This window comes from Cherax quadricarinatus, chromosome 7 (genome assembly GCF_038502225.1).
Source record: "Cherax quadricarinatus isolate ZL_2023a chromosome 7, ASM3850222v1, whole genome shotgun sequence".
NCBI classification, from domain to species: domain Eukaryota; kingdom Metazoa; phylum Arthropoda; class Malacostraca; order Decapoda; family Parastacidae; genus Cherax; species Cherax quadricarinatus.
In genome coordinates this window covers 55,058,949-55,077,743 of record NC_091298.1, presented here as the reverse complement: position 1 = coordinate 55,077,743, position 18,795 = coordinate 55,058,949, and the positions used below count along the sequence as shown (strand labels likewise).

Genomic DNA, 18,795 nt, shown 5'->3' with positions numbered 1-18,795 from the left:
GCATTGTTTACCAGTGAGCGAAGGTCCCCTCACGTGCTCCAGCGAAATATTTCATAATATTCCATTTATTTTAGTGCTTGCAAGTACTAAATAAGCTACCATGGCTCCAAAGAAAGCTCCTAGTGCCACGCCTGTGGTAAAGAAGGTGAGAAATAAGATTGAATTTAAGAAAACCATCATTGAACAATATGAAAGTGGTACAAGTGTGGCCGAACTGTCCAGGATGTATAAGAAACCCTACACAACCTTATGTTCCATAGTGGCCAAGAAAAATGAAATAAAGGATGCTGTTGTTGCAAAGGGAGTAACTATGCTGACAAAAATGAGATCACCAGTACTGGAAGAGGTTGAGAAGCTATTATTGGTGTGGATAAATGAGAAACAATTAGCAGGAGATATTCTTATGACTTCGTTTATTTGTGAAAAGGCTAGGCAGTTGCATGAAGATTTGGTAAAGAAATTGCCTGCTAATAGTGGTGAAGTGAGTGAATTTAAGGTCAGCAAAAGCTGGTTTGAGAGATTTAAGAACCGTACTGGCATACACAGTGTGGTAAGGCATGGTGAGGCTGCCAGTTCGGACCACAAGGCGGCTGAAAAATATATGCATGAATTCCAGGAGTACATAGAGGCTGAAGGACTGAAACCTGAACAAGTGTTCAATTGTGACAAAACAGGCCTCTTTTGGAAGAAAATGCCAAAGAGGACCTTCATTACACAAGAGGAAAAGGCAATGCCAGGACACAAGCCTATGAAAGACAGGCTGACGCTAATGTTCTGTGCTAATGCTAGTGGGGATTTCAAAGTGAAGCCATTACTAGTGTACCATTCTGAAAATTCCAGAGTGTTCAGGAAAAACAATGTTATGAAGAGTAAATTGTGTGTGTTTTGGAAATCTAATAGTAAGGCATGGGTCACGAGGGAAATTTTCGTCGAGTGGTTCAATGAAGTGTTTGGCCCTAGTGTGAAGGAGTATCTCCTGGAAACGAAATTGGATCTCAAGTGCCTGCTAGTAATGGACAATGCACCTCCTCATCCTCCAAACTTGGATGACCTAATTTTCGAGGAGTTTGGGTTCATCACAGTAAAGTTCTTGCCCCCGAATACCACTCCTCTCCTCCAACCCATGGACCAGCAAGTTATTGCAAACTTTAAAAAAAACTACACAAAAGCAATGTTTCACAGATGCTTGACTGTGACCACAGACACTCACTTGACCCTAAGGGAATTTTGGAGAGAACACTTCAGCATCCTCCACTGCATAACCCTTATAGGTATGGCTTGGGAGGGAGTGACTACCAGGACTTTGAACTCTGCCTGGAGAAAATTGTGGCCAGATTGTGTCGACAAGAGGGATTTTGAAGAATTTGGGACTGACCCTAATGAGCCTATGTCTGTTGTAAAATCAATTGTGGCACTGGGGAGTTCCATGGGGTTGGATGTGAGTTTGGAGGATGTGGAAGAATTGGTGGAAGACCACAATGAAGAGCTCACCACTGAGGAGCTGCAAGAGTTTCAGCAGGAAGAGCAACACATCTCAGCTCAGAATCTTGCTGCAGAGGAGGAGGAAGAGAGATGGAAGAAGGTGCCTTCTTCAGAAATTAAAGAGATTTTTACTATGTGGGGTAAGATGGAAAGCTTTATGGAGAAACATCACCCTAGCAAGGTTGTTGCAAGCCAGGTTGGCAACATGTACAGTGACAAAGTCTTGGGCCATTTTAGGGAAGTGTTAAAGAGACGCCAGAAACAGAGCTCTCTCCACAGTTATTTTGTGAGACAGGACTCCAGTGACTCTCAAGGTGGTCCTAGTGGCATTAAGAAACAGAGAAGAGAAGCAACCCCAGAAAAGCAAATGGTACCTGAGGTGTTGATGGAAGGGGATTCCCCTTCCAAACTATAAACAATCCACTCTCTCTCCTCCTCCAGTCTCCCATACACTAAGAAGAATCTCCAACAAAGGTAAGTGTTATGCTGTTAATGTTTCATTCATCATTTCCCATTGTATTGTTTATGTACTACATGCATATTTCATGTTAAAAAATTTTTTGTTTTAATACTTCTGGGTGTCAGGAACGGATTAATTGTATTTACATTATTTCTTATGGGGAAATTTGATTCATAAATTGTAAATTTCGTTTATAGTAACGGCTCCAGGAACGGATTAATTACGAACAACGAGGGACCACTGAATACATTATATATATATATATATATATATATATATATATATATATATATATATATATATATATATATATATATATATATATATATATATATATATATATATATATATATATATATATATATATATATATATATATATATATATATATATATATATATATATATTAAGATTAAAACAACATAAATATAGCATTAGAACTGGACAAGATTCCAATGCTCTATTTATTCATGTAAGAGATTTTAACCATCCAATTGATTTTCAAAAAGTTGAGAAAGTAGTATCAAGCAAGTCCATGGTCGACAGGAATATAATTGAATCTTGTTTCATAAAAAGCAGTTTTGACAATAATATGAATATTTCCTTTGGTTTATATAAATTAGATCCATTTATAATTAATAGAATTTGGGAAGAATTTAATAATACACTGGACAAATAATCTTTAAAATTTCTTATTTCTTGGGTAGAATAGTTTGTGGGGTGAGTTGTGCCAAGGACCTTTCCAAGTTGGCTCGCCGCGCGTCACGTGTTTAAACCGTTGTGGGATCTGATAGTGAGGTGCCGACCAGACCCCTTATATAGCTTCCTTGGATGCTTTACTTTCATAGTTCCTTGATAATGTGAGTAGTCACGAAAGCGCTTGGAATTTCTCTATTCTTTCAGAGTGGTTGTTTTGCATATTCTGAAATCACCTGTTTACTGTGATCTTATTGCATATATATATATATATATATATATATATATATATATATATATATATATATATATATATATATATATATATATATATATATATATATATATATATATATATATACATATATATATATAAATATATATATACATATACATATTTATATACATATATATATATATATATATATATATATACATATACATATATATATACATATATATATATATATATATATACATATACATATGTATATACATATATATATATATATATAAATATATATATAAATATATATATATATATATATACATATATATATATATATATATTGTAGGTAGTAGGTTGGTAGACAGCAACCACCCAGGGAGGTACTACCGTCCTGCCAAGTGAGTGTAAAACGAAAGCCTGTAATTGTTTTACATGATGGTAGGATTGCTGGTGTCCTTTTTTCTGTCTCATGAACATGCAAGATTTCAGGTACGTCTTGCTACTTCTACTTACACTTAGGTCACACTACACATACATGTACAAGCACATATATACACACCCCTCTGGGTTTTCTTCTATTTTCTTTCTAGTTCTTATTCTTGTTTATTTCCTCTTATCTCCATGGGGAAGTGGAACAGAATTCTTCCTCCGTAAGCCATGCGTGTTGTAAGAGGCGACTAAAATGCCGGGAGCAAGGGGCTAGTAACCTCTTCTCCTGTATATATTACTAAATGTAAAAGGAGAAACTTTCGTTTTTCCTTTTGGGCCACCCCGCCTCGGTGGGATACGGCCGGTGTGTTGAAAGAAAGAAAGAAAGATACATATATATATATATATATATACATATATATATATATATATATATATATATATATATATACATACATACATACACACACACACACACATATACATATATGTCGTGCAATATAGGTAAAACTGGTCAATTAGCAAGAACTCATTTAAAATTAAGTCCTTTCTAAAATTTTCGCTTATACGTTTAAAGATATATTTTTCATTTATGTTAATGTAAAAATTAATAATTTTGTACCAAAAGAACCTTAGAAAACTTACATAACCTTATTATAACAAGCATATTTTAACCCTTTGACAGTTGCAACCCCAAATCCTGAAATGTCTCCTGGTGTCGCAAAATATTTAAAAAAAAAAAAATTTCTTATGAAATGATAGAGAATCTTTTCCCAATGATAGTGACAGCAAAAGTATGAAATTTGATGAAAAACTTACAGAATTACACTCTCGCAAAGATAGCGACCTCAGCGACATTTATGCATCGGCAATTTCGCCCACTTTGAGCCCTATTTTCGGCCAATTCCGTTGTTCCACTTCACCAAACTCGTAGCTATTTCCTTAGAACTCCATTTGTTATATCGATTGAGTACAAGAAACCGCCCATTTACCGGTTTCAGCTACCAATAAAGTGGTCAGAAATTGGCAATTTGGCCAATTTCATGCAAATTAAAAAAATGTCAGTTTCAAAATAGGGTCCAGAATGAAAAATGCAAACATTCCTGGCAATAAAATAACATTTTCTCTGCTCATCAGTCACGTCTCCAGGCCCCTGTTACAATAATCTTACTTTCTATTTTGAATTTTTATTCACACAAAAAATAGAAGATTTACTGTAATGCAGACTACTGCAATATTGTAATAATTGTATAAATAACGTCAACCCATTCGTGACTGCATATTAGAATGGCTAGTTGGACATTTATTGAACAATGACATCATTTGTTTACTCTTGAACATCAGCAAAAATCGAACATTTCTGCCACTTTGAGCTCCATTTCAAGATCCTTTTCATAGTAAAACCAATCAAAATCACTTCTATTTCTATAATATGTTTTCCATTCTATCATATGAGACCAAGAAATCAAGAATACACCCATAAATACTATATGAAAATACACCTCAAAGTCGGCATTTTAATCCAAAAACACAGTCGGAGTTTTTTTTTTTCTCATTATGCACTGCATGCTGCAGGATTTTTTTTATACTGCGCACACTGACCACACAGACTCCTTCTCTCACATGTGGGCCTACCAGCTTTCTCCAGCTTGATTTGAAGCCGCTAGAATTTTTGAGTGCATATACATGTACGTCAAACACATTGCCTCATAAGACGTACATGTATATATACAACCAAAACAGTCAAAGGGTTAATTTAGTCTAATCCAGCTAAATATATTTTAGACAAGTTTACAATAATTTAATAATAAACAAACAATGAAATATATTTTTTTCATTAGGTTCTGAATTCTTTTTGCAAAATTATTGCATACACAAATTTTTGCTTGCCTTATTTGGCAAGAAAAGCATTGCTATTAAAGCCAAAATCGCAAATTTTACCTATTCAGCACAACATATATAAAATGAAACTTCAAAAAATAAGGTTACTAAAACTCATCTAATTAATACAGATAATAAACTGTTCCTAACTATAAACTACATATAGAAAATACCGTACTTTAAACTCCAGTTATCTTGCCCATATTGTACAGAAGTGAAGATAAAAAAAAACACGAGCAGGATAAACATACCAGATGGGAGCCAATAAAAATGATTAATCCTCTTGGAAATAATGAATGATAATATTATCAAGTTAAGTGCTAAACCTGAAGGTGTTATCCAACACTCCTCTTGGAAAAGAGCACTTGCTCCTGATGGCCAATTAATTTAAATCTACATACCAGTCCCCTTATAAAGCCCTCAGGTGCTTTGTCAAATTTATCTATTATGTAATAAACAGATAGATAGAGCTAAAGATCCTGATGATTATAGTGCTATTCTTGAAAATAAGCTTTAATATTTCTTCTTCATTGCTGCTGTTGCATTTAAGACAGTGTGTGGGCACTTGGTAATTTCTAGAAAGAACAGGCACTCAAAAATAAATTTATTAGTAGTATTTTTATTATTATTAATTATTATTATTATTATTATTATTAAAATTAACATAATACGAGGTGACGGCCTGTTAATTTTTATTCATAATGAGAGCAAGAGTGATCCATAGAAAAATATTCAGTGGTGGAAGCCCTACTATAACTCCCTCTTAAAATACTTTATCTCCATTTTAAATTATTGGTTCTAACTATGCATAACACTGAAAACAATTAATCCTATGTACTGACAATATTTTAGGCTTTATAAAAAATCCTATTTGTCAAGACCTGAACTCGCATTCCTGCATGCAACAAACAGTACTGTACCTATAATACAGTATTTCTACTTATAAACAAAGGTTTTGTAAGAAACTACTGCACATGACAAAAATACTATGCAGTACAGTAATTACTGAAAACTAAAACCATGATACTTCCATACTCAATTATGATTATTATAATCATGGAGGAGCGCTAAACTCATAGGGACTATACAGTGCCTGCAGGAAAATGGGGAGGATGGGGGAAGGATGGAGGGTATTCTGGCTCAATTCAGGGAACTGGAGCACAGATCCAATTCCCTAGATCAAGAACCCCTCATCAGCATCATGGAACATCCCCTGAGGGAACTTTCATACTCAAAACCTAACAATTTGGATTTATTATTACTGTTATAAATTGGAGTTAGCATTTTTAACCCTTAAACTGTCAAAACGTAGATCTACATTTACGTGTGTAGAGCTCCAACCTTGATTTTCCTTATTCGAAAGCATGTAAAAAAAAAAAATCTACGTTCAGAGCCCCCCACATGTGGACGTAGATCTACATTTGGACAGTTTAAGGGTTAAGAATTAATTTAACTAGCATAACAAACCAAATATTAACAAATGTGTCCTCTTCAATTAACCAGTTTTCCAGTCAGGAATACACCTTTGAAGTAACAGTGCTTGTTTTCTGGTGTCTCACATTATGAAACTCATTTACATGTATTGTCTTTTAACACGGATTACTGTTTGTCCTACAAATTACAAACACAAAGATGAATTTGCCAGGAAGCAACAGTTGCATACCATAGAGTGCAGCAGTGGCTGGGTCCATCCCTGGGGGCAAGCCTCCTCTGGATTTCTCCCCCCGCTCACCCTCACGGCTCTTGTCCATCCTGTGGAATAAAGTGACCCATGAAACTATGAAAAAATGTCTCAAAACTAATCTCACAAATCCTAATATTGTACATTATTTTCACAAAAAAATTTGAAGTAAATGATGAATGTACATCAAGGTCACATCCGAAGAGTCTTACACAACTCCTACAATAAAAATGATGCAGCTTTTTGTAACTTCCTGTTGCAATTCCAGAAATTAAATAATATAGTACAAAGAAACTGAGGAAAATAATTCACATTGAATAACCATCCTTTAAATCATGTACTTTAATTACAATAAATAAATTAACCCTTTGACTGTTTTGGTCGTATATATACGTCTTACAAGCCACCGTGTTTGACGTATATATATTCATAAATTCTAGCGGCTGCAAATGAAGCAGGAGAAAGCTGGTAGGCCCACATGTGAGAGAATGGGTCTGTGTGGTCAGTGTGTATCATATAAAAAAAATCCTGCAGCACGCAGTGCATAATGAGAAAAAAAATGCGGCCATTTTTTTTAATTAAAATGCCGACTTTGTGGTCTATATTCGTATAGTATTTGTCTTTGTATTCTCGTTTTATTGGTCTCATTTGATAGAATGGAAAACATATAGAAATAGTGGTGATTTTGATTGGTTTTACTATGAAAAGAACCTTGAACTGGAGCTCAAATTAGGGGAAATGTTTGATTTTTGCCGATGTTCAAAAGTAAACAAATGATGTCATTTTCCAATAAATGTCCAAGTAGCCATTCTAATATGCAGTCATGAATGGGTTGACAGTATTTATACAATTATTACAATATTGCAGTAGTCTGCATAACAGTAAATCTTCTATTTTTTGTTTGAATAAAAATTCAAAATAGAAAGCAACAGTAATATCAGAGGGGCCTGGAGACGTGACTGATGAACAAAGAAAATGTTATTTTAGAGCCAGGAATCTCTGCATTGTTTATTCTGGACCCTATTTTGAAATTATTATATTTTTTAATTTTTGTGAAATTGGCCAAATTGTAAATTTCTGACCATGTTATTAGGTAGTTGAAATCGGTAAATGGGCAGTTTCTTGTACTCAATCGATACAAAAAAGAGAGTTCTAAAGAAATAGCTATGAGTTTGGTCAACTGGAACAATGGAATTAGCCAAAAATGGGGCTCAAAATGGGCGAAATCGCTGATTGGTAAATATCGCCGAGGTCACTACCTTCGTGAGAGCGTAATTCCGTCAGTTTTCCATCAAACTTCGTTCTTTTGGTGTCATTACAATCGGGAAAAGATTCTCTATCATTTCGTAAGAATTTTTTTTTTTTTTTTTTTTGGGGGGGGAAATTTTGTGACACCAGGAGACACTTTTGGATCTGGGCGTTGTGACAGTCAAGGAGTTAATACTGGTATACTGTATTACCAAAAATATTATAATGCTTTGTGTCTTTATCCATCTGATGTTTGGACAATCAATGATCTTTTAGTAAGATTGTAGCATCCTCAGCCAACACACTGAGACTCCAGGATCAAACCCTGGCATGTTTTCTTACACCTGCTCACCTAGCAGCAAGTAGGCACCTAGTGTTAGCTGACTGTTGTGCATCACATCTTGGGAAACAAGGCCGACTTAGGCTGAGCAAAATAACCTGCATAACCAGGGACTTCCTATAAAGTATGCCAATAATGTCAACTGAATAGATTTAGTTGACATTACTGGCATACTATATCAGTTGTATCATATACTATGTAGAAATAAAGCTCATCATTATTTTATTATACCTAACTGGATTAACTTAAGGTTACATTTAAAATATGGAGATACTCTACTTTACAAGCATATTGTGGAAAATATTAATTTCCCAAGTTTATAATTGCAATATTTATTCCCAGTGTCTAACAAGTCAAGAACATAGTGAAGCAACATAATTAATCATTGAATCTTTTTATTATAATTAATAATAATAATAGATATTTGCAGTTTGGAGGGGCATCTAAGCCATAGTATCTACACACCTCTGGCAAGACAGTTATAGAGTGAATGATGGTGAAAGTGTTTCTTATTTCTCAGGTCACCTTACCTTGGTGGGAAACAGCCAGTGTGTTAAAAAAAAAAAAGTTGACAATCAAGTAATTAGATCAAGAGAGCTATATTTGTATATCATTTCATTCATCATGATGAGAGAAAATGAGACATGAAATGTAGCTATTATGATTGCTTTTAATAACAGGATTTAATAATTAATTACACTGCATTACTATATTCTCGACTAGCTAAACACAGGGAATAAATATTACAATAAGCCTGGGAAATTCATATTTCCCACTCATATGCAGCACTCACATTTTTTTTTAAGGAAAGCGGGGTAGGGGTCGTCCTCAAAAAGGTTGGAGGGAGGGGGTAAAGGAGGTTTTGTGGGCAAGGGGCTTGGACTTCCAGCAAGCATGCATGAGTGTGTTAGATAGGATTATTATTATTATAATCAAGGGGGAAGCGCTAAACCCGGAGGATTATACAGCGCCTGGGGGGGGGATGTGGAAGGCATTCAGGCTTAATTCGGGGAACTGGAGCACAGATCTAATTCCCTAAATCAAGAGCCCCTCACCAACATCAAGGAACCTTCCTTGAGGGGTGTGTTAGATAGGAGTAAATGGAGACGAATGATTTTTGGGACCTGACGAGCTGTTGAGTGTGAGAAGGGTAATATTTAGTGAAGGGATTCAGGGAAACCGGTTATTTTTATATAGCCAGACTTGAGTACTGGAAATGGGAAGTACAATGCCTGCACTTTAAAGGAGGGGTTTAGGATATTGGCAGTTTGGAGGGATATGTTATATATCTTTATACATGCTTGTAAACTGTTGTATCTGGGTGCCTCTGCAAAGACAGTGATTATATATGAGTGAGGTGAAAGTGCTGAATGACGATGAAAGTATTTTCTTTTTGGGGGTTTTCTTTCTTTTGGGTCACCCTGCCTCGGTGGGAGACAGCCGACTTGTTGAAAAAAAAAAAAAACAGAAACTGATAACCAGCTTATTTTATATGCATTCATAGCTGACAGATTTGATCTTTATGAATATTTAATCCAATAACTGTTAGTGATATACTAGTTGGCAGGTGACAGGGTGTTCAGCTTACTTGTAAGAACAATTTTTCATGTCTTCAAATGCACCTCAGCACAACTGCTTGGGTCTCCTACAACCTCTTCACACCTTAGGAAAAATCTAAGACCAGGCAGGTCCATACAGTGCATCATGGTCAATACTCCTTAACTTGCATGAATAAACAAAGAAACCATATGTGATGAATGGTTTAGAAAACCGACAAGTTGAAGAATTAAGACACTTATGCAACACATGGGAATCTTTATTGAAGAAACGTTTTGCCACACAGTGGCTTCATCAGTCCAATACAAAGTAGAAATGGGTAAGGAGAGGAGAAGTTTGAGGTAATCAGTCCCTCAACCTGGAATCAATGTGTTCAGTCCATCACTCTTGTAGGAAATGCAGCATAGGGCCAGAGAGGTGGCTTATATACTGCAGTCAGATGAGGTGAAGCAAGAGGAGGCGGGATCACAGTGGGACCTGCCACTAGAGTAAGTAGGTCGTCGTCCAAAGGTTGGGCAAGCGTTAAGTCTTTGTACCAAGATCCCATGATGTTGCAGTGTCTGACAGATGTGATGAATGGTTTAGAAAACCGACAAGTTGAAGAATTGAGACACTTATGCAACACATGGGAATCTTTATTGAAGAAACATTTCGCCACACAGTGGCTTCATCAGTCCAATACAAAGTAGAAATGGGTAAGGAGAGGAGAAGTTTGAGGTAATCAGTCCCTCAACCTGGAATCGATGTGTTCAGTCCATCACTCTGTACCAAGATCATGGGATCTTGGTACAAAGACTTAACGTTTGCCCAACCTTTGGACGAAGACCTACTTACACTAGTGGCAGGTCCCACTGTGATCCCGCCTCCTCCTGCTTCACCTCATCTGACTGCAGTATATAAGCCACCTCTCTGGCCCTATGTTGCATTTCCTACAAGAGTGATGGACTGAACACAACGATTCCAGGTTGAGGGACTGATTACCTCAAACTTCTCCTCTCCTTACCCATTTCTACTTTGTATTGGACTGATGAAGCCACTGTGTGGCGAAACATTTCTTCAAAGAAGATTCCCATGTGTTGCACAAGTGTCTCAATTCTTCAAAGAAACCATAACCTGTTGTTTCATCAGCAACTTCCCAACCAGCAAACAGGGTGCAGAACTGGCAGGACAATGCCTTATCCATTTTAAATTTGTTACAATTTCATGATACTAACAGTGGAATTCAGGTATAAAGCACAATATGCAGTTGTAACCTAAGATAACTGAAGTTAAACAATGTGAATTATTTCTATGTTGCAATGAGAATTACATCTTGAAACAACTGAAATAACATAATTTCCTCATAAATGTGTTTTACAGTGGTCCTGAAGGAGCACAGGCATTATGGACACAGAAATTACATTATGTTTATATAACCCAGGATATATCCCCACACCTCAATAAAACAACATAATAATTAATCAAGGATAACCTCAAAGTCATAGAGTGAGACTTATTTCCATGTTTTGATGAGTATTACACCAAAAAACAATTATAGTATCGTAAGTGTTCCTTGTACATATTGTGAGAAGATGAAAGCAGCAAAAAATTAAAAAAAAAATATTTGTACTAATTTACTCTGTATATTCTAAGATGAGCAATGTTTCATTAAGAATTTCCCTCTCCATGAAAGACACAGCTAAAACACCTTGAAACAAATCTAATATCATAAAAAACTAGTGTAGATAGTGTTAGACATTAAATAAATGAAAAACAATCATACTTTGGTGTCAATAAATTGTAAAACTTAAATATTATTAGTGCATACTATAATACTGTAGACAAGAGATCATTTTTTGCCAATTTCAACACACCATAAAATCATAAGTTTTCATCCAATTTTGTTTGTTTTATTCTATTTGCAAAAGTAGACTCTTTCAAAATGTAAGAAAAAATATATTTCAAAGTCTTGCCACACACACACAGGAAACTTACTTAATGAGTATGCCACAGATAACCTGGGTGAGAAATTCAATTTATCTATATCAGTACATGTAACTGCTTAATTTGGATTCACCTCTATTTCTGCTAAAATATTCTTATTACTATATTCATGGGGAAGCACTACACACACAGAAGTCATACAGTGCTTCAGGAATGGGAAATAATGAGGTTTAATCTGAGAAATGAAGGGGGGGGGGGTAGCTCTAATTCCTCAAATCAATAACCGCTCTCTAACAGAGGGGCTACAATTACAGTAATTATAAAAATTTGAGAAAAAAAGGCACATTTAAAAAAAGTAGGAGTAATTACCATGTGATAATTTTCTAATGCAAACTCTGGCAGAAGATTCAGCATTTCCCTGCAGATCTGAGGAAATGGTAAGCTACTGCACCATAACTATTAGTTAAAAACAATACAAATATTAGTCTATAGTTAACTACTACTACTTGGAGGAACTTAGGCATTAGTTTACATTTTACAGTACACAGTTAATTGTGGTTCAGTTGGTAGCTGCCTCAGCTTGCACAATGAGGGGCCAGAGCTCAATCCCCAAGATAAGTGGAAACACTGCATGTTTCCTTACACCTGCAGCCCCTATTCACCACACAGTAGGTAGGTACCTAGGTGTTAGGCAACTGGTGTGTGATGCATCCTGGGGGGGAAGGATTTTATGGACCCTAATGGAAATAAGACAGTCCTCAATGATGAATGGACCTAATTGGGTTATGCTAGGTTGCCAACCCTCTGTTAATAATCCCCCCCCCAAAAAAAAAAACATTCTTCTATGTACAGAATATGTACTGGACACCACGGAATAAGTATTTTTGTGGAAAATGTTATTTTGAGAGATATTAACAAAAATAAGACCTGTACATTAATTCTAATTGAATGTAAACAATTAAGCACCTGTAATGATAAAGTGAAATTACTGATTAAAGTTAATTATGTTGGGTTATTTTAGACTGGATTAGATTCACATAACAAAAAATACCTCAAACCATAAAAAATAGCCATACAATTCAAATAACTGTACAAATAATGGCCAAAATCCACTGAGCATTTATATACTGTTACAAAAAATGGAGTAATACAGAGGATTTGCAGTAAATGACTGTTTTTATGAGTATCCGACAAGGTCACCGAGTTTTCAAATCACTGGCATCAGGCGGCAGGTTTGGTGACTTGTCAAAATATAACTACAGGTTATACAAACAGGTAGTTTTTATTTTAGTTTGGTTTAGGTTAGTGACTGGATAATTCACCAGCAAGAAAAGCTAGACTTTTCTCAAGATCATTATTATTATAAATGTGGAAAGCACTAAACTCGTAGAATTTCTTAATTAAGTTCAACCAGTAACTTAGGAGCATCAGCAAGATCAATGGTATACATCTTTTTGTATAAGAGACCTTTTTGTTATTGTACTTAGGTGAAGTTCTAAACCTGTAGGAGTCATACAGCACTTAGGGAAAAGGGAGGCAATTAGGTATGCTTCAAGGAAAGAGGACATGTACAATTCCTTGGAGCAAGAGCCCCTTACCAGCACTAAGGAGCCTCCCTTGAGAGGACACATGTGCAATGTTATGCAACCATTAGGGGAAACGTTTTACCCGTCATATGTAGGTGATTTATTACATTCATAGGAGGAGCGTTAAACCCATAGGGGTTATACAGCCCCTTGGGGGAAATGGAAGGCATCCAGTTTCGAGTCAAAGAATGTGGGCACAAGTCCAATTCCTTACATGAGTTGCATGATCTTTTAGCATTTGTCAACATTATATACATAGAAAGTTTTCCTATAAATGCCTTTTTCTGGTGTTTTCTTCCTTATCCTCCAGGCCTAAACAATCATATTATTACATTTGTTTTTCAATATACTGCAAGCAAGCCTCACCACTCAAATTTTGTACCGGATAACAATCCCAAGGCATTAATTGTATCGTTAATAATAGAGCGCCAGATAAGCCATTTTAAAGGTGTAGATACATGTAATTTAAAGCTATGTTGTTGGTATTAGGGTTTATAGGCCCACTGACAGCATACACCGTATCGAGCTCAGCCTTCCAGTGCACGAAGAAGAAACCTCCACCAAAGTGAGAGGAAGCTGACTAATAACTGTGCATATTATATATCCCCAATGCGCCCTAAAGCCAGCAAGAAGGCGCAGGTACAGGCCATAGCAGAGCAGCCCATACAGGCGCAGAGCAGCCCATACAGTTATTGGATAGGGACGTGTAGCAGACGAGGGCATAGTCACTGGTAGGCGGGATTCCCCAGTGGAAGTAGGTCCTACCCAAAGGGATGGGTTAGGTTAAGTAGGTTTCGTTACCACGCCCCCGCCCCCTCCTCCCTGCTATCTTCCAGTGATTGAGAACTACCTCATAAAGAATATAAAGGCACAATGCCATGACTGGAACAATACCAATAACTCGCATATAGGAGGATGAGACTTTCGACATTTCAGAGGCGGAAGATAGGGTTCAATATGGCTCACGCCTTGGTCACACTTAACAACTCCAGAAACAACTGTATGGTCACTGGTAGGCAGGATTCCCCCGTGGAAGTAGGTCCTGCCCAAAGGGATGGGTTAGTTGTAGCAGCCGTGAAGAAGGTCTTGTAGATGTCCTCTGAACCAAGATTTCATGATGTTGCAGTGTCTGACAAGTTGTGCAAGAAAGGTATAAAATACTTTCATATTATCGGCATTTTATACCTTTCATGCACAACTTGTCAGACACTGCAACATCATGGAATCTTGGTTCAGAGGACATCTACAAGACCTTCTTCACGGCTGCTACAACTAACCCATCCCTTTGGGCAGGACCTACTTCCACTGGGGAATCCCGCCTACCAGTGACCATACAGTTGTTGTTGGAGTTGTTAAGTGTGACCAAGGCGTGAGCCATATTGAACCCTATCTCCCGCCTCTGAAATGTCAAAAGTCTCATCCTCCTATATGCGGGTTATTCGTATTGTTCCAGTCACGGCATTGTGCCTTTATATTCTTTATGAGGTAGTTCTCAATCACTGGAAGATAGCAGGGAGGAGGGGGCGGGGGCGTGGTAACGAAACCTACTTAACCTAACTTTTTTATTATTTTGCAACCTTTCTACTACAAATTGTATTAATTATAATTTTTTGTTACCCCTCTTTATATTAATGTATACGTAATTAAAATTCACCATTCCATAACCTATGTCTAGTTTTAAGTAGTCTGTAAGCATCAGAAAGAATAAAAAGGCACAATACCGTGACTGGAACAATACACAAATAGTCCGCAAATAAGAAACGGGGCTTACGACGACGTGTCGATCCGGCCGAAACATCGTCGTAAGCTCCTCTCTCCTATGTGCGGGTTATGTGATAATGGCGATATGACCAGAATATAACTGTTCATTCCGTGGTGGAGTTTTTCACGTATGTAGACCTCTCACCAGTTGATTTCGAAGCCATCGACAGTATGTATTAAGAATTACCGACAATATGTTAGGTAAAAGGGCACAATGTCACATTAGTTGCACTTGTGCCCTTTTACCTAACATCGACAGAATGACTTAAGAAATCGTAATGACACGATTGGCTAGCGCGACGGGCTGGAGTTTTGAGACTCTATGACCGCGGGTTCAATCCCGGCCGGGGGTATGGTTTATCGACAGAATGCCCATGCACTCTGCTCCAAGCCCAGACTCGTGGAATTCCATACCTACCAAAAAAAACATTATTTTGGACCTTTAGTATTTTATGGAGGAATTTGGACACAGGTGTCATCCATCAATCATTGAAAACCACTGATATTGACCCACTTCACATTATTATTATTATAATAAAAAAGAAGCGCTAAGCCACAAGGGCTATACAGCGCTGCGACCCACTTCACAAAGGAGGAAATAAAGCAATCGCAAAAAAAAAAAAACTATACATCAATAACCCTAACTTCACATAACAGTTGTACAATTCAGGGCAGTATGGATTTAGGCCAGGTCACTCCTGCCTTTCGCAATTGCTAGATCATTACAATGTGGTCCTGGATGCTCTAGAAGACATTTTAAATGCTCATATAAGGTACATTGATTTTTCAAGAGCATTCAACAAAAGCTCTGTTCCTCAGGGCAAGGTACTCACCCCCATATGTTTCTCATTCTTATATCCAACACTGACAAGGACATAAATCATAGCACCGCACAATCCTTTAATGATGACTCCAGAATCTCTCATAGAGCGGCATCCAACAAAGACAGCGAATCTTCAGGTGGATATAAATTCAAGTTTTCCCTCCATGCATTCAGGGAATTACGAACTAACCTTTGGCGGTCATCAAGAGTGAACCAGACAAATTCCTCAAAACAGTGCCTGACCAGTCGAGCTGTGGTTCGTAATTTGGACTGCATGCGGCCAATAGTAACAGCATGTTTCATCAGGTCATCATCCTCCAGGAGGCCTGGTCTGGGACCGGGCCACAGAGGCACTGACCCCTTCCTTCCCGGGTATCCAAGTACGTATATATATATAATATATATATATATATATATATATATATATATATATATATATATATATATATGTGTGTGTGTGTGTGTGTGTGTGTGTGTGTGTGTGTGTGTGTGTGTGTGTGTGTGTGTGTGTGTGTGGTGTGTGTGTGTGTGTGTGTGTGTGTGGTGCCGAATATGTAAAACTGGTCAATTAGCAAGAACTCATTTAAAATTAAGTCCTTTCTGAAATTTTCTTTTATACGTTTAAAAATATATTTTTTCATTAATGTTAATGTAAAAAATTTTAATTTTGCACCAAAAGAATCTTAGAAAACTTACCTAACCTTATTATAACAACAGCAATTTATTTTACCCTAACCCAACTAAATATATTTTAGATTTGTTTACAATAATTCAATACTAAACAAACACAGTGAAATATATTTTTTCGTTAGGTTCAGAATGATTTTGGCGAAATTATTGCATACACAAATTTTCACTTGTCCTATATGGCAAGATGAGCGTTGCTATTTATGCCAAGATCGCAAGTTCTGCCTATTCGGCAGGTAAAACTTGCTATTTTGGTTTAATAGCAACGCTCTTCTTGCCAAATAAGGCAAGCGAAAGAAATTTTATGCAATAATTTCGCAAAAATCATTCTGAACCTAACGAAAAAAATATATTTCATTACTGACTCACGAAATCGTAATGACACGATTGCAAACAAACCATACCACGGGTGGGGTTTGAACCCGCGGTCAGTCTCCAGACCGGTCTGGAGTTTTGAAACTGATCGCGGGTTTAAGCCCCACCCGCGGTATGGTTTGGAATTTTTCATTATTATTATTAAATTATTGTAAACTTATTTAAAATATATTTAGTTCGATTAGGCTAAATTAAACTGCGCTTGTTATAATAAGGTTAGGTAAGATTTTTATGGTTCTTATGGTTCAAAACTATTAATTTTTACATTATACCTTTGATGTACCTTTAAAGAGTTTCGGGAGTTTATCTACTCTCTGCGCCCGCCCATGGGCCAAGCTCGTCTGGTGTTTGCCTGGTCAACCAGGCTGTTGCTGCTGGAGGCCCGCTGCCCCACATATCCAATTTTATCTATTCGGCACAACACACACACACACACACACACACACACACACACACACACACACACACACACACACACACACACACCTTTGAATAATTTTGAAAGTATATCTACTCTGAGCCCGGCCATGGACCAGGCTCGTCTAGTGCTCGCAGGTCAACCAGGCTGTTGCTGCTGGAGGCCCGCTGCCCCACATATCCATCACAGCCTGGTTGATCTGGCACCTGGTGAAGATACTTGTCTAGTTTCCTCTTGAAGGCTTCAACACTTGTTCCAGCAGCGTTTCTGATATCTTCTGGTAAGGTGTTGAAAAGTCTGGGACCCCGGATGTTGATACAGTGTTCCCTTATTATCCCCACCGCACCCCTGTTCCTCACTGGGTTTATTTTACACTTCCTCCCATATCTCTCACTCCAGTATGTTGTTATGGCAGTGTGCAGATTTGGGACCAAGCCCTCGAGTACCTTCCAGGTATATATTATCATGTACCTCTCTCTCCTCCGCTCCAATGAGTACATGTTCAAGACTTGCAGGCGTTCCCAGTAGTTTAGGTGCTTTACTGGCTCAATGTGAGCCGTAAACGATCTCTGTATTTGTTCCAGCTCCGATATTTCTCCTGCCCTGAAAGGGGCCGTCAGCATTGAGCAATATTCTAAGTGAGGGAGCACTAGCGATTTGAAGAGTGTCACCATCGGCATTGTTTCCCTTGTTTTGAAAGTTCTCAATACCCACCCAGTCATCTTCCTGGCTGTCGTGATCTTTGTCTTGTTATGGTCTTTAAAAGAAAGGTCCGCTGACATAATTATTCCCAGGTCTTTTACGTGTTTCTTACGTTCTATTTGGTGACCCTCTTGAGTTTTGTATATAGTGCTCCTTTTGAGTTCTTCATTCTTTCCATACCTAAGCAGCTGGAACTTATCACCACTGAACGTCATGTTCTTTTCCACTGCCCACTGGAAAACCTTGTTTATGTCTTCCTGTACTTTTTCAGTGTCCTCTACCGTACTGACTTTCATGCTTATTTTAGTGCCATCTGCAAATGATGATACAAAAGTGTGCCGGGTGTTTTTCTCTATGTCTGCTATGAGGATGAGGAACAGCAGAGGTGCCAGGACAGTGCCTTGGGGCACTGAGCTTTTGACCTCGCTGATGCTTGATCTTGCCCTGTTCACTACTACTTTTTGTGTTCTGTGTGTTAGGAAACCGAAAATCCATCTGCCTACCTTCCCGGTAATGT

General features: G+C 37.3%; 1 protein-coding gene across 35 annotated transcripts in view; it reads right to left on the bottom strand.

Annotated features, from left to right (window-relative positions):
* The window catches only part of LOC128686856 (bromodomain adjacent to zinc finger domain protein 2B), a 709,144-nt gene that overhangs the window by 253,311 nt on the left and 437,038 nt on the right, over positions 1-18,795 (bottom strand). For all 35 annotated transcript variants that reach the window (XM_070082464.1, XM_070082491.1, XM_070082470.1 and 32 more), the window contains one exon: positions 6,841-6,929. In XM_070082464.1, the coding sequence (XP_069938565.1) occupies positions 6,841-6,929 (89 nt within the window). The remainder of the gene's footprint in view (positions 1-6,840; positions 6,930-18,795) is intronic.